The sequence below is a fragment of the Oncorhynchus keta genome, chromosome 19 (assembly GCF_023373465.1).
Source record: "Oncorhynchus keta strain PuntledgeMale-10-30-2019 chromosome 19, Oket_V2, whole genome shotgun sequence".
Classification (NCBI taxonomy): Eukaryota; Metazoa; Chordata; class Actinopteri; order Salmoniformes; family Salmonidae; genus Oncorhynchus; species Oncorhynchus keta.
Genome location: NC_068439.1, coordinates 21,743,538 through 21,770,959, shown reverse-complemented (window position 1 = coordinate 21,770,959; position 27,422 = coordinate 21,743,538). Strand labels below are relative to the sequence as shown.

The window sequence follows — 27,422 nt, the reverse complement described above, 5'->3', positions numbered from 1 at the left end:
AAAACGTATAATTGTTTGTGTGTTATTAGTTTAAGCAGACTGTCTATTGTTGTGACTTAGATGAAGATCAGATCAAATGTTCTGACCAATTTAAGTCCAGGTAATTTCAAAGGGTTCACATACTTTTTCTTGCCACTGTAGATAGAAAATAGGGCACCATTTATGGAGTGACAGAGGGAACATCTCACCATCTTTAAGCTTCTTGTCCAAGGCTTTGTTCTTGTGGGTGATGTCGCTCCTGGTGGCACGCAGCTTGTAGAGCGGGCCGGTCATGGATGGCATCATCCACTGGTGTGTGTTGACCTGGTCCAGAGGCAGGCGGGCGGTGGGCTGCCACTCTAACAGCTTCTTAATCAGGTCCTGGCAGCCTGGAGGGGCACAGACAGCCAGGGAACATTAGGACTGGAGCTTTTTATGTCAAAAGTATTTTTATTGACTTTAAATTAATACACATGTCAACAAGTAAATACAGGCACACACCCTCCCCCCAAAAAATCCACTTTGCATTACTATCGTTCTATAATAATCATACAGATGGAAATTTCAGAAATTGATGAGGGCATTTGTTTTTTTGAAGCTGGGCTGGAATGCGTTTGGGTACTCTTTCTTTCCAAAGCAAACAGTGTTATATATATTTTTAAATACATTTCTCAGACCAGGGCCCGTATCCACAAAGCATCACAAAGTGGGAGTGCTGTTCTCGGATCAGGGGTGTTTCCTAAATCTTTAAATAATAAGATTGCATATACACTGGGGACCTGATCCTAGATCAGCACTCCTACTCTGAGATGCTTTATGACTATGGCCCCTGTTCATTGCTGGCAGAATACCTGAAGAAACTGGGTGGTGGAACGGCAGCTCTTTCCTGATGAGTTGGACCAGTTTGCGTGGGTGCTTCTCATGGTAGGGCAGCTTCCCTGTGACCATGGCATACAGAATCACCCCTCTGGAGATGGAGAGGAGATACATTGCCAACTAACTTCCAGTAAGCAGAAGACAGAAAACAGTTGTGTTCAAAACTATCACACTTGGAATATGTGATGCCCCCTTGACCGTGTGATTTTTTTTGATAATAACATGACTGTCAGTATATACAGTAAGCAACTAGTATGTAGGTGCACTGGGACCAATGAGAAAAGTTGTTCTGTAGAAGTTGTGGAATGAAACTCGTATAGCTATTTAACTAAGTGTGAGACTTGTGTCGAGGCTGTGTCCCAAATGACTCCCTAATCCATATAGTGCACTACTTTATACCAGGGCCCATGGTCAAAAGCAGAGCACTAAATAGGGAAAAGGGTGCCATTTTGGACAGAATGTGTGTCTGATGACTCACAGGCTCCACAGGTCAGCTTGTTCTCCGTTGTATTTGCGAGACAGTAGGATCTCTGGGGCAGTGTAGGCCACGGAACCACAGAAGGTGTTCATCAGAGCACTCCTGTCTGTGTAGTGGTTGGCAAAGCCAAAGTCTGCCAGGCACAGCGCAAGCACACACACACACAGAGTCCGTGATGCACATGGTTTTACCATAGGCTGGATTTAAAACCTGTCTGGTGAGGTGGTTATTGGAGTGCATGGTTATTTTACCAGTTAATTTCACAAATCCTTGCTCGTCCAACAGTATGTTTTCACATTTCAGGTCTCTGAAAAGGAAAAGGACATCGTCATGGTGAATGCAAGACATATTGACATTACCTGTGACTATTGTGGGTGTGTCAGGTAGCAACAGTGCTTGATGACCTGTGTTTGGTTGCTGTGGTATTACTGTAAACTACGATATGTGATTGTTGTAGCAGTCATGCACTAAGTGGTTGCTGTGGTATTACTGTAAACTACGATATCTGATTGTTGTAGCAGTCATGCACTAAGTGGTAGCTGTGGTATTACTGTAAACTACGATATGTGATTGTTGTAGCAGTCATGCACTAAGTGGTAGCTGTGGTATTACTGTAAACTACGATATGTGATTGTTGTAGCAGTCATGCACTAAGTGGTAGCTGTGGTATTACTGTAAACTACGATATGTGATTGTTGTAGCAGTCATGCACTAAGTGGTAGCTGTGGTATTACTGTAAACTACGATATGTGATTGTTGTAGCAGTCATGCACTAAGTGGTAGCTGTGGTATTACTGTAAACTACGATATGTGATTGTTGTAGCAGTCATGCACTAAGTGGTAGCTGTGGTATTACTGTAAACTACGATATGTGATTGTTGTAGCAGTCATGCACTATGTGGTTGCTGTGGTATTACTGTAAACTACGATATCTGATTGTTGTAGCAGTCATGCACTAAGTGGTTGCTGTGGTATTACTGTAAACTACGATATGTGATTGTTGAAGCAGCTGTGGTATTACTGTAAACTACGATATCTGATTGTTGTAGCAGTCATGCACTAAGTGGTTGCTGTGGTATTACTGTAAACTACGATATCTGATTGTTGTAGTAGTCATGCACTATGTGGTTGCTGTGGTATTACTGTAAACTACGATATGTGATTGTTGTAGTAGTCAAGCACTAAGTGGTTGCTGTGGTATTACTGTAAACTACGATATCTGATTGTTGTAGCAGTCATGCACTAAGTGGTTGCTGTGGTATTACTGTAAACTACGATATATGATTGTTGTAGCAGTCATGCACTATGTGGTTGCTGTGGTATTACTGTACTCTACGTTGTGATTGTTGAAGCAGCTGTGGTATTACTGTAAACTACGATATCTGATTGTTGTAGCAGTCATGCACTATGTGGTTGCTGTGGTATTACTGTACTCTACGTTGTGATTGTTGAAGCAGCTGTGGTATTACTGTAAACTACGATATGTGAGTATATGACTGCTACAACAATCACATATCGTAGTTTACAGTAATACCACAGCTGCTACAAAAACAGTGAGGTGTTACCTGTGTACTATGTGGTTGTTGTGACAGACAGTGAGGTATTACCTGTGTACTATGTGGATGTTGTGACAGTGAGGTGTTATCTGTGTACTATGTGGATGTTGTGACAGTGAGGTGTTATCTGTGTACTATTTGGATGTTGTGACAGTGAGGTGTTACCTGTGTACTATGTGGATGTTGTGACAGTGAGGTGTTACCTGTGTACTATGTGGATGTTATGGCAGACAGTGAGATGTTACCTGTGTACTATGTGGTTGTTATGGCAGACAGTGAGATGTTACCTGTGTACTATGTGGTTGTTATGGCAGACAGTGAGGTGTTACCTGTGTACTATGTGGATGTTGTGACAGTGAGGTGTTACCTGTGTACTATGTGGTTGTTGTGACAGTGAGGTGTTACCTGTGTACTATGTGGTTGTTGTGACAGTGAGGTGTTACCTGTGTACAGTGAGGTGTTACATGTGTACTATGTGGTTGTTGTGACAGTGAGGTGTTACCTGTGTACTATGTGGTTGTTGTGACAGTGAGGTGTTACCTGTGTACAGTGAGGTGTTACATGTGTACTATGTGGTTGTTGTGACAGTGAGGTGTTACCTGTGTACAGTGAGGTGTTACCTGTGTACTATGTGGTTGTTGTGACAGTGAGGTGTTACCTGTGTACAGTGAGGTGTTACCTGTGTACTATGTGGTTGTTGTGACAGTGAGGTGTTACCTGTGTACAGTGAGGTGTTACCTGTGTACTATGTGGTTGTTGTGACAGTGAGGTGTTACCTGTGTACAGTGAGGTATTACCTGTGTACTATGTGGATGTTATGGCAGTGAGGTGTTATCTGTGTACTATGTGGTTGTTGTGACAGTGAGGTGTTACCTGTGTACAGTGAGGTGTTACATGTGTACTATGTGGATGTTATGGCAGACAGTGAGATGTTACCTGTGTACTATGTGGTTGTTATGGCAGACAGTGAGGTGTTACCTGTGTACTATGTGGATGTTGTGACAGTGAGGTGTTATCTGTGTACTATGTGGTTGTTGTGACAGTGAGGTGTTACCTGTGTACTATGTGGCTGTTGTGACAGTGAGGTGTTACCTGTGTACTATGTGGTTGTTGTGACAGTGAGGTGTTACCTGTGTACAGTGAGGTGTTACATGTGTACTATGTGGTTGTTGTGACAGTGAGGTATTACCTGTGTACTATGTGGTTTTTGTAACAGTTAGGTGTTAACTGTGTACTATGTGGTTGTTGTGACAGTTAGGTGTTAACTGTGTACTATGTGGTTGTTGTGACAGTGAGGTGTTAACTGTGTACTATGTGGTTGTTGTGACAGTGAGGTATTACCTGTGTACTATGTGGTTGTTGTGACAGTGAGGTGTTACCTGTGTACTATGTGGTTGTTGTGACAGTTAGGTGTTAACTGTGTACTATGTGGTTGTTGTGACAGTGAGGTGTTATCTGTGTACTATGTGGTTGTTGTGACAGTGAGGTGTTACATGTGTACTATGTGGATGTTGAGACAGTGAGGTGTTACCTGTGTACTATGTGGTTGTTGTGACAGTGAGGTGTTATCTGTGTACTGTGTGGTTGTTGTGACAGTGAGGTGTTACATGTGTACTGTGTGGATGTTGAGACAGTGAGGTGTTACCTGTGTACTATGTGGATGTTGAGACAGTGAGGTGTTACCTGTGTACTATGTGGTTGTTGTGACAGTGAGGTGTTACCTGTGTACTATGTGGTTGTTGTGACAGTGAGGTGTTACCTGTGTACAGTGAGGTGTTACATGTGTACTATGTGGTTGTTGTGACAGTGAGGTGTTACCTGTGTACTATGTGGTTGTTGTGACAGTGAGGTGTTACCTGTGTACTATGTGGATATTATGGCAGACAGTGAGGTGTTACCTGTGTACTATGTGGATGTTGTGACAGTGAGGTGTTATCTGTGTACTATGTGGTTGTTGTGACAGTGAGGTGTTACCTGTGTACTATGTGGATGTTGAGACAGTGAGGTGTTACCTGTGTACAGTGAGGTGTTACATGTGTACTATGTGGTTGTTGTGACAGTGAGGTGTTACCTGTGTACTATGTGGTTGTTATGGCAGACAGTGAGGTGTTACCTGTGTACTATGTGGTTGTTGTGACAGTGAGGTATTACCTGTGTACTATGTGGTTGTTGTGACAGTGAGGTATTACCTGTGTACTATGTGGTTGTTGTGACAGTGAGGTGTATTACCTGTGTACTATGTGGTTGTTGTGACAGTGAGGTGTTACCTGTGTACTATGTGGTTGTTATGGCAGACAGTGAGGTGTTACCTGTGTACTATGTGGTTGTTGTGACAGTGAGGTGTTACCTGTGTACTATGTGGTTGTTGTGACAGTGAGGTATTACCTGTGTACTATGTGGTTTTTGTAACAGTTAGGTGTTAACTGTGTACTATGTGGTTGTTGAGACAGTGAGGTGTTACCTGTGTACTATGTGGTTGTTGTGACAGACAGTGAGGTATTACCTGTGTACTATGTGGTTGTTATTGCAGACAGTGAGATGTTACCTGTGTACTATGTGGTTGTTGTGACAGTGAGGTGTTACCTGTTTACTATGTGGTTGTTATTGCAGACAGTGAGATGTTACCTGTGTACTATGTGGATGTTGTGACAGTGAGGTGTTACCTGTGTACTATGTGGTTGTTGTGACAGTGAGGCGTTACCTGTGTACTATGTGGTTGTTGTGACAGTGAGATGTTACCTGTGTACTATGTGGATGTTGTGACAGTGAGGTGTTACCTGTTTACTATGTGGTTGTTATTGCAGACAGTGAGATGTTACCTGTGTACTATGTGGATGTTGTGACAGTGAGGTGTTACCTGTGTACTATGTGGTTGTTGTGACAGTGAGGTGTTACCTGTGTACTATGTGGTTGTTGTGACAGTGAGGTGTTACCTGTGTACTATGTGGTTGTTGTGACAGTGAGGTGTTACCTGTTTACTATGTGGTTGTTATTGCAGACAGTGAGATGTTACCTGTGTACTGTGGTTGTTGTGACAGTGAGGTGTTACCTGTGTACTATGTGGATGTTGAGACAGTGAGGTGTTACCTGTGTACTATGTGGTTGTTGTGACAGTGAGGCGTTCGTTACCTGTGTACTATGTGGTTGTTGTGACAGTGCATGACAGCATTGACTATCTGTTTGAAGAGCCTGCGAGCCTCCTCTTCACTGAGGCCCGGGCTGCCCTTGCTATGGGACACGGCGTTGATGTGTTCTAAAAGGTCTCCGCTCAGAGCCAGCTCCAGAATCAGATAGAACCGCTTCAGTGAACGGAACATGTCATACAGCTGGACCTGTTCAAAAGTAGAGTACCCACCACATAAATATAATCTATTTACCTAATGATTCTACTTCTATGGTACACACTCTGGATGCAGGTGCATGCTTGACATCACATCAAAACTTTATTGCAAAACAATTTGGGTTTCTAAGGGCCAGTTTCCCGGAGCCAGATTAGGCCTATTCCTGGACTAAATGGCATGTTCAATGGAGATACCCAACTAGTCTAAAGGACAGTTTTATTGCTTCTTTAACATTAGCTAACACAATGTGGGCCTCTGCACGCCTATGTACATATTCCATTAAAAATCAGACGTTTCCAGCTACAATAGTCATTTACAGCATTAACAATGTCTACACTGTATGTCTGATCAATTTTATCTTATTTTAATGGACAAAAAAATGAGCTTTTCTAAGTGACCCCAAACATTTGAATGGTTAAATTGAATGGTAGTGTACAGTACCAGTCAAAAGTTTGGACACACCTAATCATTCAAGGGTTTTTCTTTATTTGTACTATTTTCTACATTGTAGAATTATAGTGAAGACATCAAAACTATGAAATAACACACATGGAATCATGTAGTAACCGAATAAGTGCTAAACCAATCAAAATCTATTTTATATTTGAGATTCTTCAAAGTAGCCACCCATTGCCTTGATGACAGCTTTGCACACTCGTGACATTCTCTCAACCAGCTTCACCTGGAATGCTTTTCCAACAGTCTTGAAGGAGTTCCCACATTTGCTGAGCACTAGCTGCTTTTCGGGGCGGCAGGGCTACTAGGGGTTAGAGCGTTGGACTAGTAACCGGAAGGTTGCAAGTTCAAATCCCCGAGCTGACAAGGTACAAATCTGTTGTTCTGCCCCTGAACAGGCAGTTAACCCACTGTTCCTAGGCCGTCATTGAAAATAAGAATTTGTTATCAACTGATTTGCCTAGTTAAATAAAGGTAAAATAAAATAAAAAATTCCTTCACTCTGCGGTCCAACTCATCCCAAACCATCTCAATTGGGTTGAGGTCGGGGGATTGTGGAGGCCAGGTCATCTGATCCAGCACTCCATCACTCTCCTTCTTGGTCAAATAGCCCTTACACAGCCTGGAGATGTGTTGGGTCATTGTCCTGTTGAAAAACAAATGATAGTCCCACTAAGCACAAACCAGATGGGGTGGCGTATCGCTGCAGAATGCTGTGGTAGCCATGCTGGTTAAGTGTGCCTTGAATTCTAAATAAATCAAAGACAGTGTCACCAGTAAAGCACCATCACACCTCCTCCATGCTTCACGGTGGGAACCACACAAGCGGAGATCATCTGTTCACCTACTCTGCGTCTCACAAAGACACAGCGGTTGGAACCAAAAATCTCACATTTGGATTCATCAGACCAAAGGACAGATTTCCAGCGGTCTAATGTTCATTGCTCGTGTTTCTTGGCCCCAGCAAGTCTCTTCTTCATATTGGTGTCCTTGAGTAGTGGTTTCTTTGCAGTAATTCGACCATGAAGGCCTGATTCACACAGTCTCCTCTGAACAATTGATGTTGAGATTTGTTTGCTACTTGAACTCTGTGAAGCATTTATTTGAGCTGCAATTTCTGAGGCTGGCAACTCTAATGAACTTATCCTCTGCAGCAGAGGTAACTCTGGGTCTTCCTTTCCTGTGGTGGTCCTCATGAGAGCCAGTTTCATCATAGCACTTGATGTTTTTTGCAACTGCACTTAAAGTAACATTCAAATTGAAACTTTCCGCATTGATTGACATTCATGTCTTAATGTAATGATGGACTGTAATTTCGCTTATTTGAGCTGTTCTTGCCATAATATGGATTTGGTATTTTGCCAAATAGGGGTATCTTCTGTATACCACCCCTACTGTGTCACAACACAACTGATTGGCTCAAATGCATTAAGGAAAGAAATTCCACAAATGAACTTTTAACAAGGCCCACCTGTTGATTGAAATGCATTACAGGTGACTACCTCATGAAGCTGGTTGAGAAAATGCCAAGAGTGTGCAAATCTGTCATCAAGGCAAAGGTTGGCTACTTTGAAGAATCTCAAATATGTAGATTTGTTTAACACTTTTTTTGGTTACTACATTATTCCATACAGTGGGGAGAACAGGTATTTGATACACTGCCGATTTTGCAGGTTTCCCTACTTAAAGATTGTAGAGGTCTGTAATTTTTTTATCATAGGTACACTTCAACTGTGAGAGACTGAATCCAAAACAAAAATCCAGAAAATCACATTGTATGATTTAAGTAATTCATTTGCATTTTATTGCATGACATAAGTATTTCATACATCAGAAAAGCAGAACTTAATATTTGGTACAGAAACCTGTTTGCAATTACAGAGATCATACGTTTCCTGTAGTACTTGACCAGGTTTGCACACACTGTAGCAGGGATTTTGGCCCACTCCTCCATACAGACCTTCTCCGGATCTTTCAGGTTTTGGGGCTGTCACTCGGCAATACAGACTTTCAGCTCCCTCCAAAGATTTTCTATTGGGTTCAGGTCTGGAGACTGGCTAGGCCACTCCAGGACCTTGAGATGCTTCTTACGGAGCCACTCCTTAGTTGCCCTGGCTGTGTGTTTCGGGTCGTTGTCATGCTGGAAGACCCAGCCACGACCCATCTTTAATGCTCTTACTGGGGTGTAGTCGTCCTGTCCCCTTTGCAGAAAAGCATCCCCAAAGAATGATGTTTCCACCTCCATGCTTCACCGTTGGGATGTTGTTCTCGGGGTTGTACTCATCCTTCTTCTTCCTCCAAACACAGCGAGTGGAGTTTAGACCAAAAAGCTCTATTTTTGTCTCATCAGACCACAAGACCTCCGGTTCCTCCTCTGGATCATCCAGATGGTCATTGGCAAACTTCAGACGGGCCTGGACATGTGCTGGCTTGAGCAGGGGGACCTTGCGTGCGCTGTGTGTTACTAATGGTTTTCTTTGAGACTGTGGTCCCAGCTCTCTTCAGGTCATTGACCAGGTCCTGCTGTGTAGTTCTGGGCTGATCTCTCACCTTCCTCATGATCATTGATGCCCCACGAGGTGAGATCTTGCATGGAGCCCCAGACCGAGGGTGATTGACCGTCATCTTGAACTTCTTCCATTTTCTAATAATTGCGGCAACAGTTGTTGCCTTCTCACCAAGCTGCTTGCCTATTGTCCTGTAGCCCATCCCAGCCTAGTGCAGGTCTACAATTTTATCGCTGATGTCCTTACACAGCTCTCTGGTCTTGGCCATTGTGGAGAGGTTTGAGTGTGTGGACAGGTGTCTTTTATACAGGTAACGAGTTCAAACAGGTGCAGTTAATACAGGTAATGAGTGGAGAACAGGAGGGCTTCTTAAAGAAAAACTAACAGGTCTGTGAGAGCCAGAATTCTTACTGGTTGGTTGGTGATCAAATACTTATGTCATGCAATAAAATGCAAATTAATTACTTAATCATACAATATGATTTTCTGGATTTTTGTTTTAGATTCCGTCTCTCACAGTTGATGTGTACCTATGATAAAAATTACAGACCTGTAAATGCTTTGTACGTAGGAAAACCTGCAAAATCGGCAGTGTATCAAATACTTGTTCTCCCCACTGTATGTGTTATTTCATAGGTTTGATGCCTTCACTATTATTCTACAATGTAGAAAATAGTAAAAATAAAGAAAAACCCTTGAATGAGTAGGTGTGTCCATACGTTTGACTGGTACTGTATATCAATCTGAAGTTTTAGGTGTTTGATACCTTAACAACACTCACCACCCCTGGGTGTCTGTACGTGGCGTTCAGAGCATATATCTCTCTGTGTAGGAATTTCTTGGAGTATTCTAGGGGAGCCTCGTTGATAGAGATGATTTTAATAGCCACCTGAACAATTTATGGTTGTATGGGTGAACATCCTCATCCACACAGTTCACAAAAATTACAGCAAGGTTGTTTTTAAAAGTGTCACTGCAGTGCTAGTCTTAGTTAGATACTATTGTTATAAAACATGTCCAGCAAATATAAAGGTCTGGATTTTTTTTTTTTAAGTGCTAGTGTTATGCACATTAAATGAAGTTGAGAATGTATTTTAAAATTATTTACCATGGTAAACATGTGTCAGAGAAACAGTACTTTACCATATTGTGGTTCTTGCTCCTCAGGTCATTGGCCAGCTTGTAGTTCTTACTGATCTTATTTGGGGTCGCGTACCCCAGGTAGACCTTGGAGAAAGCACCTGTCCCAATCTTCTTGCCAGAGAGAAGGTAGCCATTCTCTCGACACTCTATGGTCCTCTCATGAAGCGACTTCCCAGAGTCCTTTACTCTCGTGCCAGTTGCACTCATATTAAAGTGCAGTATACAACTTCAATCCACTTCTTCAATGGCTGCATCTCTTTTCCTGTGCATCTCAGAATATGCTCCCTATTAAATCATTTTATGCATGACAGATATTTGATATTCATCTTTGTAATTTTTAGCTCTAACCATGCCCACACAAAAAGGTGTGAACTGTCTGAAATGAGGACAATGCATTTGGAACCTTCTCCATGGCAACATGAATGTTACAGTACAAACAAATTCTAAAATAGAATGTTTGCTTTTACATGAATGGAATGGAACCCTTTGCTAATAATCCATTGTTCCACTCTTACATGCTGGAGTATAATATTTTGTAGCTCATAACTCCTTTCTCTAGCTGCAGTACTGTAGTTATTTAGACAGGCTATAACAGTGCATTCAGTGCTTCACAACTCCACATATTTTCCTTCCACGAATCATCTCATTCTCTAAGCCAAAGTTGAGCTAAATAGAGGGATGATTTCAAATGGTATTAATCAAACTTAGACAAGTCTGGCCAGAGGGGCAAGCGATGACTTGTGAGACCAGCTCATTAGGAATGCATGACAATAGGAAAACATTATGGTCCAAATGGCACCCTATTCCCTTTTTAGTGCACTACTTTTATCCAGGGACCATAGGGCTCTAGTCAAAAGAAGCTGCCATTTGGGACATCGCCCATGGCCCTGGCCCAGATTAATACAGGGCTGAAAACAATTAAGGAGTCTATTAAATTGACTTAGTTATTCCTGCTGGAGAGGCCAGCTTGAGGAAGAGACACTTCATAAGTGTAAGTGATATATCAATAGCTCATGGCTCACCATCCAGGCCAATTTAGTTTCAACACTGCATACTTGGGCCAAGGAGAGAGAGTTGTTCTGGCTTAAGTGATACTGGGGCCATAATACATTAGCCTTTTATTTTGTGTAATTGCTTAGATGAATACTGATTTGCATACGACCTAGCAAGTAAAATGGAAAAGAAACTGAGGTGAGGATTCCACTCAACAAACTCATCTCTCAGATTGTATTTATCCAACCTACCTTTGTCAAGGCACTATACTATTTTAAACTTCTATGATATATCTACAATGCACATTTATTTATATTTTTTGACTGTTCCGCAATAACATTCACAGACATACAAGAGGTCAGTGTTTTTAGCCATTGGTTGTTATATGTCACCCTCTTGTGGACATCTACGAAGGTATTTTATCTTACCGGTATGCATTTTCTTCCTACAAGGAAAAAAACATTCCACCTGAGATATGTGAAGGATTAGTTTGAATAATATCAGCACATTCTCCAGGTTCATGGAATCTACCTCAAAAGGTCTATAGTCGATAATATAGTGCTGCGCTTCCTCTCTGAAGTACTCTAAATATGCCCCCTATCATGGTAAAAACATTTAATATTTCCACTAGGGTTTTGCTTGACTACCAGAGGACTCTGAACACCTCATCCGGAAGAGCGTAGGAGGTTTTGTTCGTCCCAAATGGCACCGTATTCCCTATACAGTGCATTCTGAAAGATTTCAGACCATTTCAATTTTGTTACGTTACAGCCTTATTCTAAAATGTAATGAATCGTTTTTTCCCCTTCATCAATCTACACACAATACCTCATAACAACGCAAAAACAGGTCGTTAGACATTTTTGCTGATTTATGGCAATATACCATTTACATAAGTATTCAAACCAAACCAGTATTCAAGCACCTTTGGCAGCGATTACAGCCTCGAGTCTTCTTGGGTATGACGCTACAAGCTTGGCACACCTGTATTTGGGGAGTTTCTCCCTTCTCTACAGATCCTCTCAAGCTCTGTCAGGTTGGATGGGGAGCGTTGCTGCACAGCTATTTTCAGGTCTCTCCAAAGATGTTCGATCGGGTTCAAGTCCGGGCTCTGGCTGGGCCACTCAAGGACATTCAGAGACTTGTCCAGAAGCCGCTCCTGCGTTGACTTGGCTGTGTGCTTAGGGTTGTTGTCCTGTTGGAAGGGGAACCTTTGCCCCAGTCTGAGGTCCTGAGTGCTCTGGAGCAGGTTTTCATCAAGGATCTCTCTATACTTGGTTCCGTTCATCTTTCCCTCGATCCTGACTAGTCCCTGCCACTGAAAACATCCTCACAGCATGCTTCACCGTACAGATGGTGCCAGGTTTCCTCCAGACATGACGCTTGGCATTCAGGAAAAAGCGTTCAATCTTGGTTTCATCAGACCAGAAAATCCTGTTTCTCATGGTCTGAGAGTCCTTTAGGTGCCTTTTGGCAAACTCCAAGTGGACTCTCATGTGCCTTTTACAGAGGAGTGCCTTCCGTCTGGTCACTCCACCATAAAGGCCTGATTTGCAGAGTGCTGCAAGGATGGTTGTCCTTCTGGAAGGTTCTCCCATCTCCACAGAGGAACTCTGGAGCTCTGTCAGAGTGACCATCGGGTTCTTGGTCACCTCCCTGGCCAAGGCCCTTCTCCAATGATTGTTCAGTTTGGCCGTGAGGTCAGCTCTAGGAAGATTCTTGGTGGTTCCAAACTTCTTCCATTTGAGAATGATGGAGGCCACTGTGTTCTTGGGGACATTCAACACTGCAGACATTTTTTGATACCCTTCCCCAGATCTGTGCCTCAGCACATTCCTGTCTCTGAGCTCTATGGATAAATTCCTTCAACCTCATGACTTGGTTTTTGCCCTGACATGCACTGTCAACTGTGGGACCTTATATAGACAAGTGTGTGCCTTTCCAAACCATGTCCAATCAATTGAATTTACCACGGGTGAACTCCAATCAAGTTGTAGAAACATCTCAAGGATGATCAATGGAAACAGGATGTACCTGAGCTCAATTTCGAGTCTCATAGCAAAGGGTCTGAATACTTATGTCAGTAAGCTATTTCTGTAATCTATTTTTAATACATTTTGCAAAAAATGATTAAAAACTTGTTTTCCCTTTGTCATAATGGGTTATTTATTGTGTGTAGATTGATGAAGAAAAGGCTGTAACAAGACCCATTCTGAGTGCACTACTTCTGGCCAGGGCGCCATTTGAAATGCAACCATAAACATGGAAGGAGAGCCGCAAAACGTTGCATTACTCTCCTTTCACCATTGCTCTCCACACCTCGTTTTCCCCTGGAAATGACACTTTCTACTGTACTTAGTAGTACCCTGGTTCACTTTGGAGCTTTAATTGTTGAAACTGATGACCAGGAAAGAAATCTTGGGCTTTGATCCGCTAATAGCACATTTAGCATCACCTGAACGTTAATGCTCTCCAAACGAACTTGAAACCTTGAGAGAGGCTGGATTCCAGGGGAGAGACTAGTCGGACTGTTTGACTTTGATGACATAGGTGTTCATCATCCTATGTGAACAGAAAACGGTGTGGAATTCGATTTTGGACTATGTGTATCTCGTACGAACAGAACACACCGAGTCTGCATGTAGTATCATGCTACTTTATTCTGTTTAGCATTTTTCATTACAAAGAGAATCTCAAAGATGCCTTAATATCAAAACTAAAGCAACTGTGGGTTCAAGCAGTGGTCTTCCACAACTGAAAGGATGTTGAGGCAGTTCAGAATGCCAGGAGTTGTCAATTGAATAATTAGGGCCAGGAGTTTTTCCTGACCTTGTGAGCTGACCAACAACAACTCTGGGACTCAGTTACAGGATTCAACTAGGGCCCAGAGTGTTTCAGTAACATACTTCAACTAGGGCCCAGAGTGTTTCAGTTACAGGCTACAACTAGGGCCCAGAGTGTTACAGGCTTCAACTAGGGCCCAGGGTGTTACAGGCTTCAACTAGGGCCCAGGGTGTTACAGGCTTCAACTAGGGCCCAGGGTGTTACAGGCTTCAACTAGGGCCCAGGGCGTTACAGGCTTCAACTAGGGCCCAGGGCGTTACAGGCTTCAACTAGGGCCCAGGGCGTTACAGGCTTCAACTAGGGCCCAGGGTGTTACAGGCTTCAACTAGGGCCCAGGGTGTTACAGGCTTCAACTAGGGCCCAGGGTGTTACAGGCTTCAACTAGGGCCCAGGGTGTTACAGGCTTCAACTAGGGCCCAGGGTGTTACAGGCTTCAACTAGGGCCCAGGGTGTTACAGGCTTCAACTAGGGCCCAGGGTGTTACAGGCTTCAACTAGGGCCCAGGGTGTTACAGGCTTCAACTAGGGCCCAGGGTGTTACAGGCTTCAACTAGGGCCCAGGGTGTTACAGGCTTCAACTAGGGCCCAGGGTGTTACAGGCTTCAACTAGGGCCCAGGGTGTTGCCAACTCCTCCCTTTATTTGTGATTCCTTCTTGATAAAAAAAAGACATTTGTTTCACACATGAATCACCAACACTATTGGGTTTTTGTGGGGACCCATTTTGTGTGTTTTACAGCGAAATTGCGGTTTGATAAACTCTCCTCAACATAGGGCTAAGGCTAAGAGTAGCGTAGCGTCGTAGACTAAACTTATGTGGAGAGGGAACAGGTGGTAAGAGTATTATCCAGAAAGAACTTGGAAACCAGATGGACACACGCCACCGAAAACATCTCCAGCGATTCATGCGGCAGGACAGGGTAAACGAGGAAGAATAACAAATTACATAAAGTAAAATCGGGTTCTGCTAAAATAAACGTTGAATAAGTTTAGCTTCTTTTTCAGCGACTGGACCATCATCCAGGTGGGTTGTGGAGGTGCAGGAGTAGTGATACTTCTGTTTTCCTTTGATTATGTGCCCCCTCCACTCCATTCCTCTACCCCCTTCCTCCTTCCCCTCCACCTCTCTCTCGCCCCCCTCCCTAACTTCCTCCCACTGCCAAACCATGGAGGTGGAGGGGTTACCTGGAGGCAAAGCCCTTTGACAGACAGACAGTGTGCTGCTGTTACTCCACCATACACTGTCCAGACAAGTGAAACACTAGTAGCTACCTCACTGTCACCGCTAAAAATACTTTCATACTGGCACACAGCTCTTCAGACTGAAGACGGGCGGTTTTCACTCAGTCTTTCAAACAAGAAGAGATGCTGCCTGCCCGGCCCCCAGCCTGAGAAACCTGGCCTGCATCTGAAATGCCATTTCAATACCATTTTCATTTTTCAAATGTCATTTCAGACTAGTCAAAAGTAGTAAACTATATAAGAAATGGGATGCCATTTTATCTGCAGCCTCAGGGAAATCCCTGAGCTGGTGCCCCGGGTTGCTCTTCCAGAGTATGTATTTCAGGGGATGGCTCGGGGGAATGAAGGTGAAACGCTCTCAAAATATTTGCACTACAGGATGAACAAATTGAGTGTATGTAATGGAGAAAAAAGCAGCCTGAAAAATGAGCATGCAACTAGGTTGAACAAAGTCCGACTCCAGGTCCCAAATCAGGATTTTTGTACTACGGAAAACTGTGCAGTCCAACTTCAGCGCCCTAACTGTGAACGTACACGGAGCAGAGGCGACGGGTAATATATTTCAGAAATTCTCCTTCACCTTCTCATGAGTTGTGACCTAAATTTGACACTTCTCATATCATAAACCCTGTCTGTTCATAAATGTGAGGAACACCAGTGTTTGGGCCTTGCCCATAGAACTCCTGTTTCTCCCAGAAACTCAGGCAGCCTCCTTCCTTGCCAAATGGCTCCACATCGACTCAAGGCTACTTTTCTGGCAAACTCACCGTGCACTTTAGCACTGCACTGTTTTACTACCTAATTGGGCTTTCTCTTATTGACCACAGAGAAAATATCACTGTGTTTAAACAGCTGTTAACTACAATTCGCTATCTCTGGAGTACTGTCAACACTTTGAGAAGAACGAGGGTCCTTACCCAGACCGGGTTCTCACCCAGTCACCTCACTGACTTATACCTGCCAGTTCCTAAATCACTAGATTTGCATCATACCGGCAGTATTTCTGTATTTTTAAAGTTATATATCTTGAAAACTTGATTGCTGACATGCACAACATCTTGTACCTATATCAACAATACCAAAATATAGTTTTGGGGTGGAATTGTTCTTTAAATGTCCCATGGCATCAACTAAACTATAACCATAATTGAAATTCTCCACCTCCTGTGTGATATTGGCTTGCCTAAAGTCTGACTGACATGTTGTGACAATGTGTAATAGTGTTTGGATAATCAAGCCCTTAATTGCAAGTTAACTCCAAAAGCAATAACTCATTCTTCCCCTTTCCTGTAGGAAAAGTGTATATTTACACTGGTTACTAAAGGCCCTAAAAGTGTACTGTTAAGCATAGCTGTCTTGAGGTTTAGAAAAATTAAGTGACAGGATGGAGTTCGATTTCATTGTTAAACATGAAGAAAATATCTGTCCATATATTTAACAAGAGGCTACATTGGCATGCATCCATCCAGTTGCATGGACGGATAAGTACATAAATAAATAAAAAATAAACTTCCTATCACTAGGTTATGGCTGTTTCTGCTGCCTGAAACAGTGAGCCATATGAAAACCATATGTGTAGCATATTAGCATCATAGGTCTGAGTCCTGTGTCACTCTGCTCTGTCGAGGTTCACATCCTGATCGGCCTGCTCCCGCTGGCCTATCGCCAGGGGTAAATGACAGTGACACAGCTGAGGGGTCCACTCCCTAGCTTGGCGGGGTCTCAGGTTCGACATCCTGTAGAGCTGTGAACGGACCGTGTCAGAGAGGGCTGATGAAGATGGATAGAAGGTCCACAGTGGAGGGAGGGTCAGAGCCGGGCCAGCGCCAGGGTTATTTCCTCATTATTATGCCCTAAAGTGCTATAGAGTAAGAAGGGTCTGTGGACTGCACTCCGCTGCATGCTCCCTCTATGACACGTTAAGTTACGCAGTTCCATGCAGGTTGGACTCTGTGGCTTTGGCCTTCCGCTCATAAACACCATCCGATCCTTTCGGGGAGAGGCTGGGTCGGCTGTCTGCTGGATATCCCTTACAAGCCCAGACCATACCAGACCACAGCAAAACACTGTCTGGAACACAACATGTCCCCATATCCAGAACAGCCTCCAGACCAGGTCCAAGCCTAGTCCCAATGATCATGTCTCTGTTATTACACTGTACTGATTAACTTATTATAATGTACTATAATAGCATCACAATAATAAGAACACCGTGAAGCAACATGTTACTGTCAGTTCATGTTGAAGTCATCCCAGACAGCGAACCTGCACTTACTGTACACGCACAATGACAGACAGACACAAACTCAGAAAACTGGACTCTCTCTCATGACAGCCTTGAACTCATTTATCATCAGTGACAATACCAATAATGTTTTCAGAGCAGGCCCTCTCAGCCTGCTGTACCTGTGTAGACTACTCAGAGGGCCAGTTTGAGGAAGGCCACTAGCACAGACAGCATCTGTCTCCCATTTAGCACATTATCCTTGAACGGGACCACCTCCAGTGTGATACAGGCCCTTAACAGCCCCCCTGGGACACGCCCCCAACCCCGCCCCCCTAGAGCCAGGCGCGTTTCAGCACCGTCGAGCCCCCTTCTCTTATGGTGGCCAGATTGATTGCATTCGATATGAATTGTATTTCGTTTAGCCCCAACATCAGGTGTTCGATTTCTCAGAGAGCTTAATGTCCATTGTAAATTTATATAATTGTTGAGATTGAGAGATTATTTTTTTCAATCTCTTGGTGATTTATTATTGAGTTTTTGTGGTAATTGAACAGTGTTTGAGTTGCAAAGCGTGGGAGAGCTCAGAGCTGTGTTTGGTTATTGCTTCACCTGTTGCTTTAGTCTGCTCCATTGAACGGGATAAAAAAATAACCAAATGTAATATTCAAATGTTACCCAAGATCATAAATTGGAGTGTCACAATGTAATTTGATGGGCCATCATTGTAAATAAGAATGTGTTCTTAATTGACCTGTCGGGTAAAATAAAGGTAAAATTGAAAACAGCCCCAGAGAACCATGAAAATACTACTAGTCGTGGTGTACCATGGTAATACTCTCCTATTAATACTACTAGTAGTGGTGTACCATGGTAATACTATGCTCTGCTATTAGTACTACTAGTAGTGGCGTACCATGGTAATACTCTCCTATTAATACTACTAGTAGTGGTGTACCATGGTAATACTATGCTCTGCTATTAGTACTACTAGTAGTGGCGTGCCATGGTAATACTCTACTATTAATACTACTAGTAGTGGTGGACCATGGTAATACTCTCCTATTAGTACTACTAGTAGTGGTGTACCATGGTAATTATCTCCTATTAGTAGTACTCGTAGTGGCGTACCATGGTAATTATCTCCTAGTAGTACTACTAATTTGTAAGTCGCTCTGGATAAGAGCGTCTGCTAAATGACTTAAATGTAAATGTAAATGTACTACTAAGTGTTGTGATACTCTCCTATTAAAACTACTAGTAGTGGCGTTCCATGGTAATACTATGCTCTGCTATTAGTACTACTAGTAGTGGTACCATGGTAATACTCTCATATTAGTACTACTTGTAGTGGCGGACCATGATAATACTCTCCTATTAGTACAACTAGTAGTGGCGTTCCATGGTAATACTATGCTCTGCTATTAGTACTACTAGTAGTGGTATACCATGGTACTACTAGTAGTGGTGTCCCATGGTAATACTATGCTCTGCTATTAGTACTACTAGTAGAATAGGCTGATGTACCATGGTAATACTCTTCTATTCGTACTACTAGTAGTGGTGTACCATGGTAATACTCTCCTATTAGTAATACTAGTAGTGGTGTACCATGGTAATACTATGCTATTAGTACTACTAGTAGTGGTGTACCGTGATAATACTCTCCTATTAGTACTACTGGTAGTAGTGTACCATGGTAATACTATGCTATTAGTACTACTAGTAGTGGTGTACCGTGATAATACTCTCCTATTAGTACTACTGGTAGTAGTGTACCATGGTAATACTATGCTATTAGTACTATTAGTAGTGGTGTACCATGGTAATACTCTCCTATTAGTACTACTAGTAGTGGTGTGCCATGGTAATACTATGCTATTAGTACTACTAGTAGTGGTGTGCCATGGTAATACTATGCTATTAGTACTACTAGTAGTGGCAGACATACATACTCTGTCTGTTTCTACAGCTGTGTGTAGTATCTTTAATATCATCCAAACCCCTGCTGTTGTTTCTGTTGATAAACACTCAACAGTAAAAACATAACTCAATCATACTGAAGAAAAATCATCTTATGACAAATATAGTAACACAATCTCTTAAGAGTGCTTTTTCAAGAGACCCGTAGGTAATTGGAGAGAGAAGTCTAGTAATGAATAGATGAGGGGTTATTGGATGTATGAGTACCCCATCATTACCCTGTTAACCCGTCCCTCTTTATTAGAGGGATCAGCCCGAGTCCTCTAAAGCTGTGTGGGGTCACGACCGAGACTCACTCACAGATGTGGGTGACACACACACACACACACACACACACACACACACACACACACACACACACACACACACACACACAACCGGGAGGGACTCACTCACAGATGTGGGGAAGTGGTACTTGGTCAAAACGTCACTGATTTCATTTGACCCAAAAGTTGGTGTGGTATTGTGTGTGTGGAAACCAGAGAACCACTAAAATCAGAGGTGTGTGTATGCTTATGATGGGGTTATCCCCCCAGCCCCATCATGCCTGGGGGAAACAGGCCCTCCCTCCCTCAGCCTCCCCTGTAATTACCTCCAGTCAGGAATTAAACAGTGTTCACTCTACAGAGGGCTAATGTACAACAGATGAGTACCGGTAGACTTGATCCTCCATGAACGTGCCTCACCAAAATAGAGCCCACCTAAATCGGCGTCAGAAATGGTACCCTGTTCCCTACATAGTGCACGATTTTTATAATAATAGTGCACGGTATAAGGGATAGGATGCCATTACGGACACACGCTGGCAACACAAAGAGGGAGTCCGTGTAAAGCCGACCCTGGTCTGGCCAGTTCTGTACTGTGTCTCCCTCCGTATGGCATGCGCTAGCCAGCTTAACAGTGGAATTGTCCTGCTCAATGCTCCCATTCGCTTTTTTTATACCAGTGAACGAGCTGCGGTCCAACAAACACATACTTCATTTGCAGTGATCTGCTACAGGCCCCACGGGAACCACCTGTGATTGACACCCAGGTCCAGACTTCCGTCGTCCGACCCCCTCGGCTCTCCCCCCTCCCCGTGCACCTACCCTGGGTCCTGGTCCAAGGACGTGCGACGGGAGGGAGCGCTATACAAACAAACAAACAGAGCATCTGCTTCCTGTCCTCGTCCTGTAAGCCCCTCCAGATAGCACATTAAGAATCACGACCCGCGGAGCAATAGGGAGCTCACTTAGCCTGCGGGGACTTCGACCGGCTACCCCAGTTCAGAGAGAGTGCAGTTAAATGGCATCACACATCCACCTAACACTGGGGGAAGCAGAGTAAACATCCCCACAAAGAAGACACCTTGAGAGAGTTCAGACAGAGAAAGTCTGTCTGCTGTCCTGTGTATGAAAGATGCACTGTGTATTTAAGACTAAGGACAGGGGAACTACTGTATCTCTCTCTCTCTCTCTCTGACGGTGTGATTCACTCAGAGGGCTAGCTCAGGGATCATGTTGCCCCCAGGCTCCATCCCCCACATCCACCCCCAACCTTCCTGAATCCTGCCTAAGGGGAGAGCACTTTCAGGGGGCTGCCCAGGTAAGGATTTAGGGGCTCTGATTTACGGCCCTGTGGGGTCCCCACAGCTGGGGTGGGGATTAGGCCCAGGGCCGGGGCAGGAAGGCTTGGGGATGAGGGGCGGGGGTAAATCAGAGGTTCTCGTTCAAACTCAAGGAGAGGAGGAGGAGGCGATGAATGGAGGGATGGGAGGAAGAGAGAGTAAGACAGATGAGAATTAACAGAGATTAAAACCTGTACAGTTGAATATAGTCCTACTGGGACATTAAAATGATGATCAGTCTTTCTCTGTATTAGTCATTAGGTCCCTTTGAGCTTGGTTTTCAAAAGAATGTTCTATCAGATATTTTGTGTTGATTGAGCCCATCTCAATGCTGAGTCGGCTTTTGAATCTTATTAACCCTCCTGCTGTTTTCCGGTCGAATTGGACCGATTTACAAGTTTTCGCTCTGAAAAATGTAGTTCATTTAATCTGATTGTCATAAGGTTCCATGACTTTGTCCACACAGGGCATCTGAACACAAAATACATTTGGATGATTTTTATTACATTTTGGGTGTTTTATTTAACTTTTAATACACCTGTGGTGTTCCCGTTCAAAAATGATCTGTCATTAGAAATTAATGGGTGAGATTACAATTAGTGTATAAAATTGAGTTCAGGCACATGCCCATTCATCAGATGGACACACTTCCTCTCCCAGACCCCCACATGCATGTGTGTTTGCGCACACACACTCACACCTCAGCTTCCATGGCAACCCCCATGGGAACCTTTCCCCATTGTTTCCATAATATATAGAACTGTTCTCGCAGCTCTGGTATATCAAGCTTTTTTGAGACCTTGCTCACAATTCATTCTGTGGCACCACAATGACCAAACAGTAAACAGTATGTGAGGCTCTTGATCATCTCTTTGACCATGACACTGGTGAGAGAGTCCTTGTAAAACTTTGACAGAAAGTAGTCTGTGATAAACAGCACAATATGTTTTCATCTGAGTATTTGTTATAGTCACAATAATCCATACATTATGTTTTTTTAAAACTCAAAAACAAGTTTGTATGAGCTCAGGTCAATGAGGCCTACAGGTCATAAATAGCAAATAGAATTTAAAAAATTGTAATGTTCACAAGAACTTAAGTTGATAAAAAGATCTAACAACATTAGGTGATAATGTATGTATTATTATGGATTTATAATCATATATAATAGAGAGGTCATTTTGGACCGGGAACACAGAATGAATTAACATGAAGCAAACACAACAAGAGGGTTAAGAACCAAGAGATGTTCTTCTTCTCGTCTTAAAATCTACCTCAAACAGTCAAGGTCCTGGGCCCAGATTCACAAAACACTTCTTATGCAAAAACTGAGGAAGCTCATTCATAAGATAGTTTGTAAGTGCAATTCCAACAATATTTTAAGATCTAATAATTTTCTTACTAACTTCTCGAATCTCTTCTTACAAATATTCTTAAAATATTTGTTGCTATGCAACCAATTTAGCTAGCTGTCTAGCTAGCAATGGCAATCATGTTAGCACATTTCTTACTGAGATTACTGTTATTAAACATTTACTTGGGTTTAAAATAATCATAATAAGTTTGAGTGAATTAAACATGTTCAATTGCTTTTATGAGCTTTTTCTCTCACTGCCCTGAGTTTAAGACAAGGGTTTAGATATTTTGGAATTAAGAACATTTAAGGACTTTATTTTCAAGAATCGTTTTGCTTAATTAAGGAGAAACAAACAGCACGAGAAAAAATGTCAGTTAAGAAGCAATTTCTTCTTAAGAAGGTTTTATGAATCTGGCCTCTGGTCAGGATCTCAAACAAGCTGTGGTTGCAGCCTAGGGCCACACACACTGTATACACAAGTATTTAAACGTGCTGTGTCTACGACAGAGTGAGTGATGGTGCACACCGCCCCTGGAGGGCTGGAGAGACACAGCGGGAAGGGAAGGCTGATCCCCAAACCAGCTGCAGGTCCAGGGACAACATGACTGGGAATTTGTCCCTAATGGCCCTGGTCAAAAGTAGTGCACTATATAGGGAATAGGGCGCCATTTGTGATGTAATCTGAGGCTACGTCCCGATTCTCCACCCTTTTCCCAACATGTTCACTTGTGTACTTCTCTTGTGGATTTAACAATGGAAACCCCTTCCAGCCAATGATTACACTAATCCAATGCTTTGAAATACAAGAGAGAAGAGAACGGTGAAGAATCAGGATGCAGCCTGGGACAACATGACTGTGAGCCAACCAGGCAGCAGGCTGCTGCTGCACACAGAGCCATATAAGAGCTGACTGCCTGGTGAAAACTGGTCATCTGCCGGAGTCATGAGCACTATAGCTAGCCTAGCTTTCCACATCCTGTTTTGAGAGAGATGCCGATGTCAATTTACGGAAGAATCACGGCCGCCATAGGGCTAGAGTGCCCAGTAGTGGGTACCGAGGTATTTTTATCGTTGCCGTTTGGTTAATACTCCAGCTGACTGCTAATACTCCCCTAAAGCCACAATCCAGACTAACAGCCCTCCCTGTTCCAGCCTTAAGGTATGATGAAAGAGGTAGAACTGTACTCGTGTTTTGATCTATCTAGCTACGCCGCAAGAGTTCACATGTACTATCAATCTGTGACTATCATGCTAATACTCAAATGGGCTAGATTCAATCCGTACTGCTGAAGATATGCGCTACAGCATGATTTAAATTGAAAGGCAATGTTCCTGCATTCACAGAGACTGCATTCATGGTAAATGCTGTGTATGTGGTTCAATCTGAAATTACCTTTACATTTCAATAGCTCTATAGCACAGATCTTCAGCAGTATGGATTTAATCTAGGCCAAAGTGACATCCCTTCACTATGTATTGTACCTATAATCAAGGTTTTAAAACAACCCCATAGGATCTAGTGACAGTTCCATAATTTGGGCAAGGGAGGAAGACAATTTGGAAAAAGTGAAGTAAAATGAAAAAAAATATTAACAAAACACACTTATTATACAGTACATTGCAGGTAAGGCCCTTTGATACCACATTTGCTACCATATAGGAAACACATAAAAACGATCTGGAACCCTGTTGAGTTACAGACACACGAAACCAGCCCGGCGGATGTCAGTGTAGGTGTGAAAGTCTCCCAAGCTGCCTCCCTTCTTTTCCCTCTCTCTCTGTCCACCACACCTCCGCTCTCCCTCTCCACCCTAGAAGAAGTCCTCTGTGTCCAGATAATAAAAGACTGCTGCTGGGTGCCGCCAGCCCTCGTTACTTGCACGCGGAGGCCAGGAGACTGCTGCTTCAGCCTAGGCCTGGCCTCCCCTTCAAAGCCAACCCTCCTCCATATCAAATGTGGTGCTTAAAGTAACCAGAGAGTGGCCTTTTACTTTTCTTTAAATTAGCTCAGGCAACTCAATTTCACTGTGGTTTACTTCCACCACCGTCTGCACGGCTGGAGCACCATGATGTCATTGGGCCCGGGCTGTAGTAAGGACATGTGCAGGCAGGCAGCAGGAAAATAAAAAAAGGTTCCCTCTATTTAGGGGTAATTTGTAACAGATCTGAATTAAGCCAACTGCCAAGAGTTCACAGTGCTGTTTTCCCCTCCAATTAAAAGACTGTAAACTCCCCAAGAATTGAATTTTGCAGGTGCTGCAAATTGGGGTCAAAGAGTATCAAATCTGTCCACTTTCTCTCTCGCTGAAGATACCCAGTTTAAACTGCTTGTGCGGGGGCTTTGGTTCCTCGCATGCTTTTTAGTAACCCCTCCGCCCTAAGAAGAGAGAAAGAAAATAGCATAGGAATGTTTTTAGCACGACATCTGCCAAAGTCTTCAAAGTGGAAGAAGGGCTCCATTGTCAGCGAGGGAAAGGACAGACAGACGAAACAAGATTGAGGATCTGTGAGAGAGAACACCTTGGCCCGGTCCTGTACTATGCTGGCCTGGCCCGGCCCTCAGTACGCTGGCCCGGCCCTCAGAGCTCTGGGTGTCTCTCTCTGTGTCCCCAATTCTATGGGGAAAGAAGAGGTCGACGTGGGTGTGTATCCCACATTCTCTAAGGAAGCTCTGTGCATGATGGTGTCTATTCCAGGTCCTGAGGCACATGATAGATGAGGTTCATTTTAGGACAAAATCTGTGATCAAATGTGTCCGTTAACAGAACTCAGTAGCTGCCAGCGAAATACTTATTTTATTGAGGTGAGTGGGTACTGTATGTGAAGCATCAACAGGGCCCTGTATTGTTCATACCAATAGGGCCAAGCTGAATGTGGTTCGAGATAAACCCTGATGTATGTCATCGCAGAGCTCCAATAGAGGGGGAGAAATGTGAGGCTCACCAAAAACCATTCAAAACCAAAAGTGGCTCATAGTTCCAATCCTAAAGATTCCAGAAGAAAAACATCATCTCTTACTATAGCTGCGATTAAGTCGAAAAGCGAAGGAAAAAATAGGACCACAAACATCAAATGCGAGGAAAGTATTAATGTGCCCTCGCAATGTCAATAATGTGTTTGGCTGCTACCGTTTGGAGTGACTCAATGTTTGAAAAGCAAAGCCTCTTTAAAACCGCCCGTCTGTGGCAATATGCAGTATATCTGGACTCAACCCCCACCCCCATCCTTTTCACTTTCTCTCTCTCTTTTCTCTGTGTTACGCTCATATTTCTCATCCTGGTACGTGCATCCCTAATGCTCGCTGGCTACCTCAGAGAGGATGAAGCCACTAATAACACCCTAATAACCAGAAATAACCACATTGTTCATCAACATCATTACAGACAGTACAACTCTTGCCTGTTCAGTGTAAACCTCTTCGTAATGCAGGCGTGAATTGCATAGCTAGCTCATTAAGACAATGTAATAATGAGCCACCACCAGTGTTCCGTAGTTACTCTGAATGGTAGACAGCAGTGGAATACCCACACAGGGGCAGCCTCGTCCAACGCTGCTGACAATCACAAAAAACCCAGAGAGCCCATTGGGGAAACCAGCACTAGATTCCCAAATTAACGTTGTGGAAGCAAGGTCCCTAAGAGCTTCAAAACACAGGCAGGAGAGAATGGGGCTCAAATTTTTTCCACTTATCCTGGAATGTGGCCTTCTCCAAGCCCAGTTTCTCTACACAGACCGCATATTTGCTGTTTGTTTTGACCACTCTCCCTAAGGGTGAAAAAAACGAATGGGGGGAGAAAAGAAGGAAAGGCGATGGAAACATTCACCGTCTGCCAGGACTGCATCAATTTATTTAAAAACTATTCAGAGTGATGCAATGGGAGTGTTATTGGGTTTCACTGACAGGAAAACCGCAGGTACACACACACACACTCGCAGCTCAGTGTTGTGGGTGCGACACAGTAACAGACATTCAAAGCCTTTCCAAAGAGCCTGTGCTTTTCAGACTGTTTCAGTGCCACTGTCTGAAGTCATCTACAGGGTAGAACCGTAATGCAAGAACTACACACAGAAACACAGGGCCTTTAACTTACTGTACTCAGGAACCCACATGCAACACAAAACCTATACACATGTTATAGTAATGGGCCGTGGCAACAACACATTTACAATGGAGGCCCTTGGTGGGGCCCCCATGCAGGCAGGGCTCAAAGCTCTGTGGCAGTGGGGCCCCTGGGAAGGGCTCAAAGCAGTTTGTCGGCGGTCAGTCAAAGGAGCAGAGAGGAGGAAGTCATTAAAAGGTCAGCAAGTCTTTTTAAAACTTCATGATGTCATCTCAGAGCTGCAGACAGAGGAGAGGAATTTGTCGTGTGTCATTTTCAGTTTTGACCAAGAGCGTGTTTAGGCCGAGCCCCGTCTCAGTCTGGTTCTCCCTGGTGTGACGTCTCCCCGGCTACTGGCAACCCAGTCAGCTAATTTATTACAACAGAAAAACTCATCTGCTCTGACTGAGCCTGCCTGGCCTGCTGCCAATCTAATGGTTTTTGTAAAATATCATGTATGGGACCAATCCCTTTGCGTTGATTAAAAATGATTTTATGCATGTCCATTTCCTCCCTCCCGGTACAGCTTGGGAGAGCTGGGAAAAACGGGACTTCAAAACAGGGACAGCTGCAATCAATTGACTGGTTTCTCTGGCTACTGCCAGTGTTAATTGATAAATGTGGTAAAGTGAACCAAGCCCAACAGTTTCCTGCTTTGCTTTTTTTCTTTCTTCTTAAAGATGAAATTCAAGAGTGGAAACATTAAATGGTGGAGGAGAGACAGTGCAATGTACTTTAT

The 27,422-nt window shown here is 43.5% G+C and overlaps 1 protein-coding gene and 1 long non-coding RNA gene across 31 annotated transcripts; one reads left to right on the top strand and one right to left on the bottom strand.

Moving 5' to 3' along the window:
* Window positions 1–506: 506 nt before the first annotated feature.
* On the bottom strand, window positions 507–10,606 carry LOC118397650 (testis-specific serine/threonine-protein kinase 5-like). 29 transcript variants are annotated; one of them, XM_035792557.2, is made up of 6 exons: window positions 10,337–10,606; window positions 9,975–10,082; window positions 6,019–6,221; window positions 1,585–1,640; window positions 1,334–1,466; window positions 507–946 (listed from the first exon to the last, which is right to left on the bottom strand). In XM_035792557.2, the coding sequence occupies exons 1-6, from the start codon at window positions 10,541–10,543 to the stop codon at window positions 727–729; spliced, it is 927 nt and encodes a 308-aa protein (XP_035648450.2). In that variant the 5' UTR covers window positions 10,544–10,606; the 3' UTR covers window positions 507–726. The 29 variants fall into 29 exon arrangements, 1 of the variants encoding a protein (XP_035648450.2); XR_008070731.1 differs by lacking the exons at window positions 507–946; window positions 1,334–1,466; window positions 1,585–1,640; window positions 9,975–10,082; window positions 10,337–10,606 and adding exons at window positions 2,884–2,940; window positions 4,535–4,648; window positions 5,785–5,860 and having other exon boundaries at window positions 6,019–9,800; XR_008070745.1 differs by lacking the exons at window positions 507–946; window positions 1,334–1,466; window positions 1,585–1,640; ... (1 more) ...; window positions 9,975–10,082; window positions 10,337–10,606 and adding exons at window positions 2,898–2,940; window positions 4,535–4,610; window positions 5,351–5,392; window positions 5,939–6,005.
* On the top strand, window positions 3,731–6,008 carry LOC127909308 (uncharacterized). 2 transcript variants are annotated; one of them, XR_008070750.1, is made up of 3 exons: window positions 3,731–3,898; window positions 4,072–4,375; window positions 5,740–6,008. It is a non-coding gene; the product is annotated as an uncharacterized LOC127909308 (long non-coding RNA). The 2 variants fall into 2 exon arrangements; XR_008070749.1 differs by lacking the exon at window positions 3,731–3,898 and adding an exon at window positions 5,344–5,385 and having other exon boundaries at window positions 4,051–4,375; window positions 5,816–6,008.
* Window positions 10,607–27,422: the final 16,816 nt, after the last annotated feature.